This window comes from Strongylocentrotus purpuratus, unplaced genomic scaffold, assembly GCF_000002235.5.
Source record: "Strongylocentrotus purpuratus isolate Spur 01 unplaced genomic scaffold, Spur_5.0 spur5_scaffold_14, whole genome shotgun sequence".
In the NCBI taxonomy this organism is placed as follows: Eukaryota; Metazoa; Echinodermata; class Echinoidea; order Camarodonta; family Strongylocentrotidae; genus Strongylocentrotus; species Strongylocentrotus purpuratus.
This window is the reverse complement of record NW_022145599.1, coordinates 3,308,155-3,322,743: the sequence shown is the minus strand read 5'-3', so window position 1 is coordinate 3,322,743 and position 14,589 is coordinate 3,308,155. Positions and strand designations below refer to the sequence as shown.

The following is a 14,589-nucleotide window of genomic DNA, read 5'->3' as shown; positions in this document are numbered from 1 at the left end:
TGGAAATTACAAATCTGCCTTAATTGTTTACAAACAAGGTCATTACAGTCAATGATATACAGCTATTAGTAAGATAATTCTCTGTATACATGTAACAAGGTATCGTTATTTTAAAATATCACGAAATATTATCTTGAACATAGTGTATATATAGGCCTATATGCGCGCCAGCTGGGTGCTCTCGATCGATAGGAGAGGGGAATGTGAACTTGAAGCTCAGAATCGTTAGTAAATCCAATGGCCGGGGTAAAAATACACCATTCAGCGCCTAAATCTGTAAATTAAATGAAAAAGCGCTTTATATTAAACTGCTATTACTATCATTATTACTTTTGGTATCACTGTTGGCCGATTATTATCATCATCTTTATTATTATTATTATTTTTGTTTTAAAAATGATAATCACTATTATTACCATTATCATTATCCTGATTATTATCATTATTGTTATCATTATCTTTATCATAATCAGTATACCTGAACATGAAATCCTGTATAAAGATGTTTTAATAAATAATAAATATATAAATAGATAATAAATGATATTATCATTTTTGTTATTATTTTCTTATTAATCAATTTTTATTATTAATATAATTTTGATGATTATTAATATCAAAATTATTATTATTAATATTATTTGTATCCTTATTAGTATAATTATTATCATTGTTATTGCTAATATTGTTGTAACTACTCATTCACATTTAGGCCCATCTGACTCTGCCACTCATGATGTGCTTACCGGCTTCGGTGTTACCCCATCCACTGACGGTGCACCTCTTGTAGTCCTTCACCTCTTCTGAGGACTCCGCTAGACAGGCTGGCCTTACAAAAGCTGTAAAGTCCACTGGTTGCGATAATCTGATGAGAGCTAAATCCCCATTCGGAAAGTAATATCCCGGATAGGGGATAATCTCGGCAGGAGTGATGTTTAGATGATGGTTAGAGGGGGAGGAGAGAAGCAGGTCACCCAATATGATGTGATCCACGGAATATGGAATATCGACCCTGAAAGAGTTTGATAATTTATTGTATTTTCTTTGTTTATTTTTTGTGTGGGGGCGTCGACGTACCCTAGCGCCCGCTGCGTACAGTCATGATTCATTGGCTAAGCAAAGGCCTTGTTACTGTGAGCCCCCAAGATAAAAACCGTGTCGATGTGCTTTATTAGTGCCCTTTTATGAGGCATTAATCCCCATTACTGTCAGTTATGACTTAAGGACGTAGGTCCCCTAGTTGATTAGCACAGTAGCACACACAAGCTTTAGCAGTCACGCAAAACAAACACTCCCCAATTGTCATTCAATAAAATCTGAGAATGTATACTATTATCTAGATCTATTAGGAATAAATAATTGTCAAAATCATTCAATAAATTGGGGCAAAAATAATTATTCCACCAGTATGACCAACAGTGTATATAGCATGCAGAACAAATGGTGATGTTTTCCGAGATTGAAATTCTGTTCAGCGGATGATACTTACACACAGTGTGCAGCTGTGACAACCCATTCAGGACCTATCAAGGTACCGCCGCAGACTTGTCCTCTTTCATGACTGTAAAGATAAACCATCCAGGGGAACTCCCCTTCTTTAGCATCGGCCCCGCCCACCACTCGAGACTGGTCTGGGGTGTATGCTGGACGGGTGCCACAAATGGTGGTGTTTAAGTAATCTGTGTTAAAAAGACAAAAAGATGACAAAGTCACCTGTCACCCGTTTCACTGAAATTTTCAGTTTAAATCTATGCATGTCTTGATCATAATTTTATAATGAACATAATAGCAACGGAAGGTAAAAGCTAAACATGTCTGAGCTAAATCGTCAATTTATTTTAAATAATGAGCATCTAAAAATTGCATTGAGAAATGAATTCTATTTTAGCTACATCAAATAGGACGATGGCATAAAATGATATATACAAAAAACATTTCGAGGGTTCAGTGACACAAAGACGTAACACCATATTTTGCCAAAATGAGTCTTTGATATCAAAATGTTCAGAAAAATGTGGGCTTTCCAGGAAACAGCAAGACTTAACTCCACCCAACACCCCATTGAAGTCAATGGCTAGTGAAGCCCAAGTGCTCAGTGACACATAAACCTCTTTTTCTCAAAATGGCCAAAATGGAGTTACGTCTTTGTGTCACTGACCCCTCGATTTGAAAAAAATTGCAGTACACACCCCCTTGTCCTCCTAAGCAAGACCCATCGGTGTCTTGTAGCGAATCCGTGAAGTGAGTACAGTTGATTGGCCATGGTTGTCCAATCGTTTCTTGATAGCGTTGTTCACACGCATCGGTCACATCTATACAGCCTGACAAGCATGGTCTTCTGGTGGGTCCGTTGTGGATGCATTCAGGGAAGAACGTATTACATACCAGCTCCATCATGTCACTGTGGCAACTGATGATGGAGTCCTAAATCATAGGAGACGAACAAGTAAGCGGAAGGAAATCAATTCAAATGATAAGTTATACTGTAGAGGTGCCGTGGTCAAGTGGTTCAGTCGCCGGACTGTCGATCACAATGTCCGCGGTTCGAGAGCAGCGGCGGCACCACTCTCCTTTGGCAAGACATTGATCTACATTTGCCACACTCAACCCAGGTGATGTAAATGGGGACCTGGCAGGAATTTATTCTTTGAAGTGCTAGAGCGCAGTAACTTACCAGACCAGCAACCTTATCTAGAGCGTCTTCTCTCGTGTCAGCAAAGGGATTCGGGAAGTAAGTGGAGCTATACGGAACGAGGTTCTTGCACACTGGAGGTACGTCTTCACATGGTGCTGTGTCAATGAAAATAATACCAAATTAGTATAGTATTAATGACTGCTTTGAGAGAAATAGTTGTTTTTATACGCTCAAGGGAAGGTTAGAATTGTGCTATTACCCGAGGCGTGCCGAAAAAAACTTTTGTCGAAGATGGGACTCGAACCCTTGCGTATCAAAGAAGATATCATGTAAGTCGGCGCATTAAACTTCTCGGCCAGCGCACTCTGTCACTATGCGTAGTAGTTTTCTTTAATATATACATTAAAATGAATTGAAAACGGCTTCGCGTGGTCGATGCTTCGCCGCTGCTCCATTAAACAGGCCCTTCTTTTACTTTTGCAATGCAGATTGGCACGAACTTAGATCAAGATCTATCGGCAGATGTTGTTTTTTGTTTTTGGAAGTTTATTTTCGTCTTCATGTCAACAATGCAAGATAAAATTGTCGGTAAGATCGATCGAGATTCAATTGTATTGAAATTACCGACCAATTCTTCGCACACGTACGGTATCCTCGATCGCTCAGAAATTTTTTTAACATGTAAACCTATGGGGTAACCATGGAGACTGACCTATTTTCCCAATAACCATGGTTATTGGGATTTTGAACTGTTTTTTAACCATGGTTACCGGGAATTTTCACGAACAGTTAAAGTTTATGAATGCAATTTCGACCAATCAGATTGCTGGATTACTTAAGTGAGGTATATAATGACCAATATCGACCTTCCAATACTATAGCACTGTGAAAATAGTTTTATGTCGCCATTGTCCGAGCTATGCCAAAAGAGGACGTAACAACCATGACGTAACAACCATGGGGGAGAGCCCTTAAACAAAAATGAGTAATTCACAGGCATTAGTTATTGATGTTGTTCCTCTTTGTTATTATCATATATTTACATTCTCTATATATGTCATCGTCTGGTATTGTGTTTCTGGAAATAGAAGGAATTAATTAAATGAAAGAAATCTAAATTTAATATCTATGTGGCAAACAATTTTACTTTTGTGTTTATTTCAATTTTGTGTTACACCCGAAATGACCGAGTAGATAAATTATATGAAGGCACTAGTGCTTTATATCGGTTTGATCTATTAGAAACCCTTATAAGTCTGTGCAAGAGGTTGGATTCATGTAAACTTTCCAATTAAAAACTGAACCACAAATGAAATGATAACACAAAACTTGACAATGAAAATGCACATATAATTCAAGTACTTACGGCAGTAATCCTCGTCTGAAAAGTCTAGACAATCGTTGAATCCATCACATGTAGCATTTTTGGAAATGCAAATTCCGTTTGAACAATTGATCATGTCGTCATTATTGCAATCTTTGGAACGAAAAAACAAATCGAAAAGAATTACAAAAAATAGGTCTATATTTTTGCTAGGGTACTTAAACTGCAAATATTCGATCATAAAATAAAGGAATTCAAAAGGATTAAATAGTAAATTAGCTGTATAAAAGTAATTTATTCTGTCTCTCTGTGTCTCAATGTCATGTAACATGTAAGTCAATAGACTCAATACTGAAGTAAGGAACATTTAGACAAACCTATTGACTCTTCGACGGACAGTATGACGAAAAATCCACCATCTTCTATGCTCCCATCGCTTTTGAATCTCAACCACACATAAGAACCAAATGTCTTAATAGGATCTGGTAGTTGGTATCCTGTTAATGCATTGGACCGTATTCTCTCAGTGGTGTTCCCTGTAAATCCTTGATAAACGATGAGGGCGTCATACGCTACCTCTACTTCGAAGGTGATGAAGGTGATGACAATGCTGTAGCCAGCTGGAGCGATTGCGTGCCACGTCAGATCAGTGTTGCTGTAGTACTCGAGTGGATAATTGGGGCTGTAGATATTCTCAGTATCTCCCAGGCCCAACACGATTGGCACTGTTTCATTTAAGCGATCTAGAAGGAAAAAATGGACATAAGATAACCTTCTTCTCACAGAAGATCAACAATGCAATGTATTGGAACCAGTGTTTTGGGATGGGAAGCGGCTGATACCCTTACATAAAAAAGCATAATGAATATCTCAAGGAAAGTGCAATGTTCCGATAGTCGCCTTTCCATCCAGAAGATCATTGGATGGACAGAGATGAGGGTGTTGCAACGCAACGGGTATCTGGGATGTTGGTTTATGTTTTTGTTCTTTCAGTCCAATACAGTGGGTTATTGCTTCATGCACGCATACACACATACACACACTCACCCACACGTACCCACGTATCTCATCCCATCGCCACATCTCGCAAAAATCACGGCTATAATATGTTCAAATCTCTAAATATCAGCATTAACTAATTAATGTACGCAAACCCAGTTTATAGTGCCTTCTGTTGAAGTAGGGGGGGGGGGGGTGAGGTGTAGGGCCAGTGTTCAAAGTGGATCTTTGGATTTGAGCAGAGTTAAAACAATGAGACATTATTTTGAACTCGATTATAACTTATATGCCAGCCTACGTTTAACCAGACTTTACTACCCGACCTAGATCATGCTTAGTTTAAGTTAAAGCTGATTTGGGGATGTGATTTTTGAATAAAAACAAATCGGTTTAAAGGGCAGATCAAGACTGGATCTCAATCATGCTCGAGGCCGCTGTTGAAGTTATATTAGGAAGCTGTAATGAATGGAGATACCGTCTCGAAAGAATTTTCCGAGGGAAAAATATTCAAGATTTACCTGGCTTAACAAAAAGAAATGTAACCCTCTCCAACCATCATTTCCATCAACAGCTGTCCATATCAATGCACAGTCCCTCTCTGGAATTCCAAATAGTATGAAATGTTACGCAACGCCATCTGCTTCCCTAATTTCTCTATTCACTCTTTTGCAAATATATGCAAGCATCGAGTTTTGAAGCCATGCGTGGCACCGAAAAATTAAGTCATGTTCAGTGAAGATGTATTTAGCTATAACATATAAAATACAGAATTAACAACATAAGACCAATGCAACTTTATATTAGTCATCAAATGCTTTTTCCATTCTCGGATAGCTCTACTGAAGACATGGCCATTTCAACCAGCGAAATCGACCAAGGAAATCGTGAGTTAGAGCAAATGAAAGGTTTTCATCATCATGATTTTCTCATCTAATTATTGACATTTTCCGAAAATTTCCGAAATTTGTACATAGCTAGGAAGGTAGTCTAAAGGTTTATCTTCCTATAGAACTAAATGAAATTGTGTTATATGTTTGCGCATTTATTGATTGAGGGCTAGAAGTTGTCAAGTTATCACCACTATTCACCCCAAATACGGGCACACAAAGCAAAAGCCGCCGTGCTCGCTGGGCTGGGCTGTGTGTGGAAAGGGATGACCTAGTGCTACTAGGGAGCTGTACGGTTTCGGATGGGGAATAAGGGGATTACGGTAGGGGAAACAAAAGACGCGCGGTGCCACGGATGGCTTCAAAGGGGCCTCTTGGAGGGGATCTCCATTCATTACAGCTTCCTGGTTATATCAAGCTTCAGAATACGGGTCATTGATATGTATTTGGTTGAACCTAATTTACAGGATATAGTCCATTTCATAGAATTGTTCCCGCCTTTTCATCTTGTTTATTAAACAATGCCTTCCCATATATTGTCAATATCGTGTCTCATACCTGGACGTTCTGTGGAAGAGGGAGTCGATGTGGAAGACTGAAACTCGCAAAAGTTTTGGAAGTCCGAGCAGCAATCTCCTCGTGTAGAACACTCTTGATCACAGAAACAGTCACCTCGATTACAGCTTTCTGATAAATCGGTACAGCAGCTCCGTCCACAAGATCCGTTTAAAGGAATTTCTAGAGCAATAATAATGACGATGATGATGATTATTATGTAAATAAAAAATTAAAATAATATTAATATCATGGCAATCATAATTATTATAGTTATTGTTCTCATTATAACAATGATCCTTAACAAAATCAGTTCTTTCTTTGAACGTTCCACCTTGTATACCTTCTTTAGCTTAGTATAAATGCTATCATTGAATTCTTTCATGCGAAATTGAGAGTATTGTAGTCTACATTTGTAATCGGATTTTGATGTGGGAGATAATTTCAACAACAAATATTTTCACATTTACAGGATTACTAGATATATTCAGGGTGAGGGGGGGGGGGGGAGGGGGTAGTGAGCATAATGATTTTTGTTTTGTTTTTTGCCCTATGTGAATTTGAAAACCGCACAGACCATTTTTCGCTGAGTGGGGGGGGGGGGGTAGTGTGAGCACTAACTACAACAAATTATTTATATAAAAACCAATTCTTTCAAATATTTTTTGTTTTTAATTTTTTAATAATCTTAATTAAAAAACAAACAAAGTGACCTAATCTCCCATATCTTCTGTGAATTATCTGGGTAATCATTAGGGTAGTTTGGTGCAGTTATCTTGTAACTTTCGCCAATGCTAAGATTGATTCTAACGAATTCAGGTTCAGCTGCTATTACGAAGATAAACGGGAAATGGTATATTCCGTTTTTAAAAGCGAATCACACATTTATATAGTAAGTATCTGCGTAACAAACAAGGATACAGGTTATAGGTTATAGATTATATATATATGTTAGAGAGGGGAAACAAAATACGATTACAAAGCTAAGACAATTCTTTACAAGCTCAGTCACCACCATTTTTTATTTTAATGACGTCATCATAGTGAAAATTTTGATTAAAGGGCACATATCAGAAATTTCTTAATTTGCGTGTTATGCCTATGGAAGGTGAATTTCGTTCACATCATGAATCTACACGACATTGTGTTTTAGCAGTATGTCGCTTATTTTTGCTCTATTTTGTCTCAAATTTTAGTTGGAACAGCCCACCTATACTTGTTCCAAACAAGTATTACATGTCTAGTTATTATTATTATTATTATCAGTGTTATTTTTTTTTAAATCCCAAAAGGATTCTTATTTCCGTTACAAATGCAAGTTTCGTGATTGGCTACTTTTAATCGTGTATCTTACTCCCTGTCAAGACTTCTTTGATGAATGGCCAAAACTGAGAGACTCTAGCATATATTCCTGGTTTGCCTGGGTCGGCACACCCATCACCCCAGCTGGTCGCTCCTACAAGATGCCATCTACCATCTGATCCTTCACATACCAAGGGACCTCCACTATCTCCCTGCATGGCGATTTTAAGGAGAAACCCGCCAAGGAGAAGGAAAAAAGATAAGATAAGGTGCTGATAGGGAGAAAAATTTAGCAGTATATACTTGCACAATAAGATCCCAAGATGCTTACAAATTTGATGGTTAGAAAAAAAATGAGTTACAATGTAATAGGAATTTCCTTTGGGATATTCCAACCCCAGTATGCGCACTCTATTGCCATAAGGGAGATTCTGGATTTTTAGCACATGTATTGTGTTAGGCTTATGATCATGTACATGATTGCTTACATCAATAGCATGCAATTTTTGTTCCGTCAATTAGTCCTATCTCTGAGGAAAATGTTATGTTCGCAATTACAAAATATTAGATCTTAATCCAGTAAAGTATCTGTTAATACTGGCAGAATGAGGGGACACTTCCGGCCCTTGCCTCCCCCATCGAACGTGTTAAAAGCCAAGCGGCATGCCTTAACTTCACAACTTCAAGATTATGCTCCCCATTTTGAGACGATAATTAATCTCCACCCCCTTTCTGTGCTTGACTATGAAATATTTACAATATCGTGCGACTTAAATAACAAAAATTAAAAATCCTGCTTGATCCGTTCTTGTCTGGATTTCTCACCTGACATGTGTCTATTCCCCCTCGTTCATAACCTGCGCAGATCATCTGATTCGAGGTCGCATTCACATACAGTTCTGCGCATCTATCATTTGTGATCAAATGTACGATTGCTTTCTGCAAAACATCTGCATTGAAACCTGTAAGATATCTCAGGAAGAAGGGAAGTATTATTCAAGACACATTGTGTTGTTGGGAAATGATCTTACGGTGGGTGGTACTATTTTTAGAAATAACAAATCTGCCGTTATTGTTTACATACGAGGTCATTACAGGCAATGATATACAGCTATTAGTAAGATAATTCTCTGTATACATGTTACAAGGTATCGTTATTTCAAAATATCACGAAATATTATCTTGAACATAGTGTATACATAGGCCTATATGCGCGCCAGCTGGGTGCTCTCGATCGATAGGAGAGGAGATTGTGAACTTGAAGCTCAGAATCGTTAGTAAATCCAATGAGGGGTAAAAATACACCATTCGGCGCTTAAATCTGTAAATTAAATGAAAAGATGCTATATAATAAACTGCTATTACTATCACTATTACTATTGGTATCACTGTTGGGCCGATTATTATCATCATTACTATTATTATTATTATTTTTAAATAATTTGTTATTGATAATATAGAATTAATGACTGCTTTGAGAGAAATAGTTGTTTTTATACGCTCTCGGGAAGGTTATAATTGGGCTATTGCCCTCGGCTGAATATTAAAGCAGTCATTAATACTTTCATATGCCGAAAAAAAAGTCAACTTATGACACCACCTTGGCCTTTATCTAGTTTATCTGCACGGTTGTTTTTTATGAGTGTATCTTTGAGAGTAAACTAAAAAATAAAAAATAAAAAATAAAAAAACTTTTGTCGAAGATGAGATTCGATCTCCTGCGTACAAGCGATGATGTGACTAAAATCACCGCCTTAGACCGCTAGGCCATCGCACACTGATACCATTCCAAGCAGTTTTTTCTGCTGTATACATTAAAATGGATTGAAAACGGCTTCGCGTGCTGGATGCTTCGCGGCAGCTCCATATAAACGGGCCCTTCTTTTACTTTTGCAATGCATTGGCACGAACTTCACGATCAAGATCTATCGGCAGATGTTGTTTTTGGAAGTTTATTTTCGTCTTCATGTCAACAATACAAGATAAAATTGTCGGTAAGATCGATCGAGATTCAATTGTATTGAAATTACCGACCAATTCTTCGCACACGTACGGTATCCGCAATCGCTCAAACCATTTTTTAACATGTAAACCTATGGGTATTTCACCAAGACTGAACTATTTTCCCGGTAACCATGGTTACTGGGATTTTAGAACTATTACATGGGTTTGGAATTTTACAGGAATAGTTAAAGTTTATGAATGCAATTTCGACCAATCAGATGGCTGGATTAATCACTATTATATACCTCACTTAAAACAGCCATCTGATTGGTCGAAATTGCATTTATAAACTTTAACTATTCCTGTAAAATTCCCGGTAAAATTCCAAACCCATGTAATAGTTCAAAAAAATAGTTCTAAAATCCCGGTTACCATGGTTACGGGGAAAATAGTTCTAAAAATAGTTCTAAAATCCCAGTAACCATGGTTACCCATAGGTTTACATGTTAAAAAAATGGTTTGAGGGATCGCGGATACCGTACGTGTGCGAAGAATTGGTCGGCATTTTTAGTAAGGCAATATATCTCGATTTAAACACGGCAAAAATGGCTGTAGAAACTCTCCCAAGATTTCAACTTCTGGATGAGGATCAAATGCGAGACATGCTGACAGCAAGAACACCAAAAAGGGTACGTGAAATCTTCCATAATTTTTTTTCAGTAGGCCTAGATCTAGATTCTAGTACGCGACAACCAGATGCTGGTGATTGTAGTGATTTGTACGTCACACGGACAGATGCAGATCCATCCCGTAGAGATTACACACATCCCTATGCATTTCCATTGGCCACTGCGCACTCGATCATGATGTTTTAATTACCAGAGATTCAAACTAATATTGATCGTGATCCTGAAAGTGATACTCAATAAGTGAGGTGTCATATGAAAGTGCAGGTTTTTCTCCATATTCCCCAAAGGGGCGGCCCACCCCTAAAATTGTAAAAATATCTTGCTTAGACTAGAATCTAGATCTAGTCTACTCTCAAAGAAACACTCATAAAAAACAACCATGCAGATAAACAAGAGAAAGGCCAAGTTGGTGTCAAAATTTTTTCTGCATATAAAAGTATTAATGACTGCTTTAATATTCGAGAAATAGTTGTTTTTATACGCTGTCGGGAAGGTTACAATACACCAGTTTACAGTTGTGTGCGCCATTTTAAACAAAGCCAATGACCTAGAGGTCATGTATTTATGCGTAAATTAAGATTGCGCCCATGCAAATTTTGATGATATCACTGCCTACGCGCTGCGTTGTGCGCGCACATCATTATTTGCATGGGCGCAATCTTAATTTACGCATAAATACCAGAGGTCAGAGGTTATTGGCCCCAATTTTTGGGCCAATAACCTCTGACCTCTGTCTGCGCATGCGCACTGATACAACTGTAAACTGATGTATTGGGCTATTGCCCTCGGCACGCCTCGGGCAATAGCACAATTCTAACCTTCCCTTGAATAAGCTTGAATAAGCGTATAAAAACAACTATTTCTCTCAAAGCAGTAATTAATACTATATTATTACTATTATCATTATCCTGATTATTATCATTATTGTTATCATTATCTTTACCATTATCAGTATACCTGAACATGTTATCCTATATAAAGATGTTTTAATAAATAATAAATATATAAATAAACAAATGATATTATAATTTTTGTTATTATTAATTATATATCATTATGATTATTATTAGTAATATTAAAATTATCATCATTGTTGTTGCTGCTGTTGTGGTTGTAGCTATTGTCATTCACATTTAGGCCCATCTGAATCTGCCACTCATGATATGCTTACCGGCTTCGGTGTTACCCCATCCACTGACGGTGCACCTCTTGTAGTCCTTCACCTCGTCCGATGACTCCGCTAGACAGGCTGGCCTTACAAAAGCTGTAAAGTCCACTGGTTGCGATAATCTGATGAGAGCTAAATCCCCATCCGATGTTCGAGGGTCATATCCCAGATAGGGGATAATCTCGGCAGGAGTGATGTTTAGATGATGGTTGGAGGGGGAGGAGAGAAGCAGGTCACCCAATATGATGCGATCCACGCAATATGGAATATCGACCCTGAAAGAGTTTTCCCCCCAGTATACTTCGATTAGTCTTACTTATTTAAATTTGTATTGTAAGTTCTCTGACTTCTTTTTCGATGCAATTTCGATGCAAATTGTCCCTAAATTCTCTAAAGGAAATACTATTTTGCACCTCAACCTCATTTTTAAGTGAACATGTATAACATTATATGCTGCTTGTAAGTATCGGATCGGCTCACATGGTGCACCCGCAAGCCTACTGTATATGTATAACATTGTACTGATGTAACCCCATTTCATGTAATGACATGTAGAACATATATGGTGATGTTTTCCGAGATTGAAATTCTGTTCACCGGATGATACTTACACACAGTGGGCAGCTGTGGCAACCCATTCAGGACCTATCAAGGTACCGCCGCAGACTTGTCCTCTTTCATGACTGTAAAGATAAACCATCCAGGGGAATTCCCCTTCTTTAGCATCGGCCCCGCCCACCACTCGAGACTGGCCTAGGGAGTATGCTGGACGGGTGCCACAAATGGTGGTGTTTAAGTAATCTGTGTTAAAAAGACAAACAGATGACAAAGTCACCCGTCACCAGTTTCACTGACATTTTCGGTTTACATCTATCATGCATGTCTTGATCATAATTTCATATTGAACATAATAACAACGGAAGGTATAAGCAAAACAGGTATGAGCTAAAACGTCAATTTTAAAAAAATAATAAGCATCTAAAAATTACATTGAGAAATGAATTCTATTTCAGCTACATCAAATAGGACGATGGAATAACATGATATATACAAAAAACATTTCGAGGGTTCAGTGACACAAAGACGTAACACCATATTTTGCCAAAATGAGTATTTGATATCAACATGTTCAGAAAAATGTGGGCTTTCCAGGAAACACAAATACTTAACTCCACCCAACACCCCATTGAAGTCAATGGCTAGTGAAGCCCAAGTGCTCAGTGACACATAAACCTCTTTTTCTCAAAATGGCCAAAATGGAGTTACGTCTTTGTGTCACTGACCCCTCGATTTGAAAAATTTGCAGTACACACCCCCTTGTCCTCCTAAGCAAGACCCATCGGTGTCTTGTAGCGAATCCGTGAAGTGAGTACAGTTGATTGGCCATGGTTGTCCAATCGTTTCTTGATAGCGTTGTTCACACGCATCGGTCACATCTATACAGCCTGACAAGCATGGTCTTCTGGTGGGTCCGTTGTGGATGCATTCAGGGAAGAACGTATTACATACCAGCTCCATCATGTCACTGTGGCAACTGATGATGGAGTCCTAAATCATAGGAAACGAACAAGTAAGCGGAAGGAAATCAATTCAAATGATAAGTTATACTGTAGAGGTGCCGTGGTCAAGTGGTTCAGTCGCCGGACTGTCGATCACAATGTCCGCGGTTCGAGAGCAGCGGCGGCACCACTCTCCTTTGGCAAGACATTGATCTACATTTGCCACACTCAACCCAGGTGATGTAAATGGGGACCTGGCAGGAATTTATTCTTTGAAGTGCTAGAGCGCAGTAACTTACCAGACCAGCAACCTTATCTAGAGCGTCTTCTCTCGTGTCAGCAAAGGGATTCGGGAAGTAAGTGGAGCTATACGGAACGAGGTTCTTGCACACTGGAGGTACGTCTTCACATGGTGCTGTGTCAATGAAAATAATACCAAATTAGTATAGTATTAATGACTGCTTTGAGAGAAATAGTTGTTTTTATACGCTCAAGGGAAGGTTAGAATTGTGCTATTACCCGAGGCGTGCCGAGGGGTATAGCCCAATTGTAACCTTCCCGAGAGCGTATAAAAACAACTATTTCTCGAATATTAAAGCAGTCATAAATACTTTTATATGCCGAAAAAGAAGAAAAAAAGAAGAAAAAAAAACAAGAAAAAAAAAAATCTTTTGTCGAAGATGGGACTCGAACCCTTGCGTATCAAAGTAGATATCATGTAAGTCGGCGCATTAAACTTCTCAGCCAGCGCACTCTGTCACCATGCATAGTAGTTTTCTTTAATATATACATTAAAATGAATTGAAAACGGCTTCGCGTGGTCGATGCTTCGCCGCTGCTCCATTAAACAGGCCCTTCTTTTACTTTTGCAATGCAGATTGGCACGAACTTAGATCAAGATCTATCGGCAGATGTTGTTTTTTGTTTTTGGAAGTTTATTTTCGTCTTCATGTCAACAATGCAAGATAAAATTGTCGGTAAGATCGATCGAGATTCAATTGTATTGAAATTACCGACCAATTCTTCGCACACGTACGGTATCCTCGATCGCTCAGACCATTTTTTAACATGTAAACCTATGGCGTAACCATGGAGACTGACCTATTTTCCCAATAACCATGGTTATTGGGATTTTGAACTGTTTTTTAACCATGGTTACCGGGAATTTTCGGGAACAGTTAAAGTTTATGAATGCAATTTCGACCAATCAGATTGCTGGATTACTTAAGTGAGGTATATAATGACCAATATCGACCTTCCAATACTATAGCACTGTGAAAATAGTTTTATGTCGCCATTGTCCGAGCTATGCCAAAAGAGGACGTAACAACCAATGGGGCCATGGGGGAGAGCCCTTAAACAAAAATGAGTAATTCACAGGCATTAGTTATTGATGTTGTTCCTCTTTGTTATTATCATATATTTACATTCTCTATATATGTCATCGTCTGGTATTGTGTTTCTGGAAATAGAAGGAATTAATTAAATGAAAGAAATCTAAATTTAATATCTATGTGGCAAACAATTTTACTTTTGTGTTTATTTCAATTTTGTTTTACACCCGAAATGACCGAGTAGATAAATTAT

The 14,589-nt window shown here is 38.2% G+C and overlaps 1 protein-coding gene across 1 annotated transcript in view; it reads right to left on the bottom strand.

Moving 5' to 3' along the window:
* The window catches only part of LOC585547, a 46,499-nt gene that overhangs the window by 19,245 nt on the left and 12,665 nt on the right, over positions 1–14,589 (bottom strand). The window contains exons 16-28 of the mRNA XM_030984938.1: positions 13,302–13,417; positions 12,817–13,051; positions 12,115–12,304; positions 11,507–11,778; positions 8,528–8,664; positions 7,755–7,914; positions 6,404–6,583; positions 4,337–4,702; positions 4,002–4,112; positions 2,675–2,790; positions 2,190–2,424; positions 1,490–1,679; positions 747–1,012 (exon numbers count right to left, since the gene is read on the bottom strand). Of these exons, the coding sequence (XP_030840798.1) occupies positions 747–1,012; positions 1,490–1,679; positions 2,190–2,424; positions 2,675–2,790; positions 4,002–4,112; positions 4,337–4,702; positions 6,404–6,583; positions 7,755–7,914; positions 8,528–8,664; positions 11,507–11,778; positions 12,115–12,304; positions 12,817–13,051; positions 13,302–13,417 (2,574 nt within the window). The remainder of the gene's footprint in view (positions 1–746; positions 1,013–1,489; positions 1,680–2,189; positions 2,425–2,674; positions 2,791–4,001; positions 4,113–4,336; positions 4,703–6,403; positions 6,584–7,754; positions 7,915–8,527; positions 8,665–11,506; positions 11,779–12,114; positions 12,305–12,816; positions 13,052–13,301; positions 13,418–14,589) is intronic.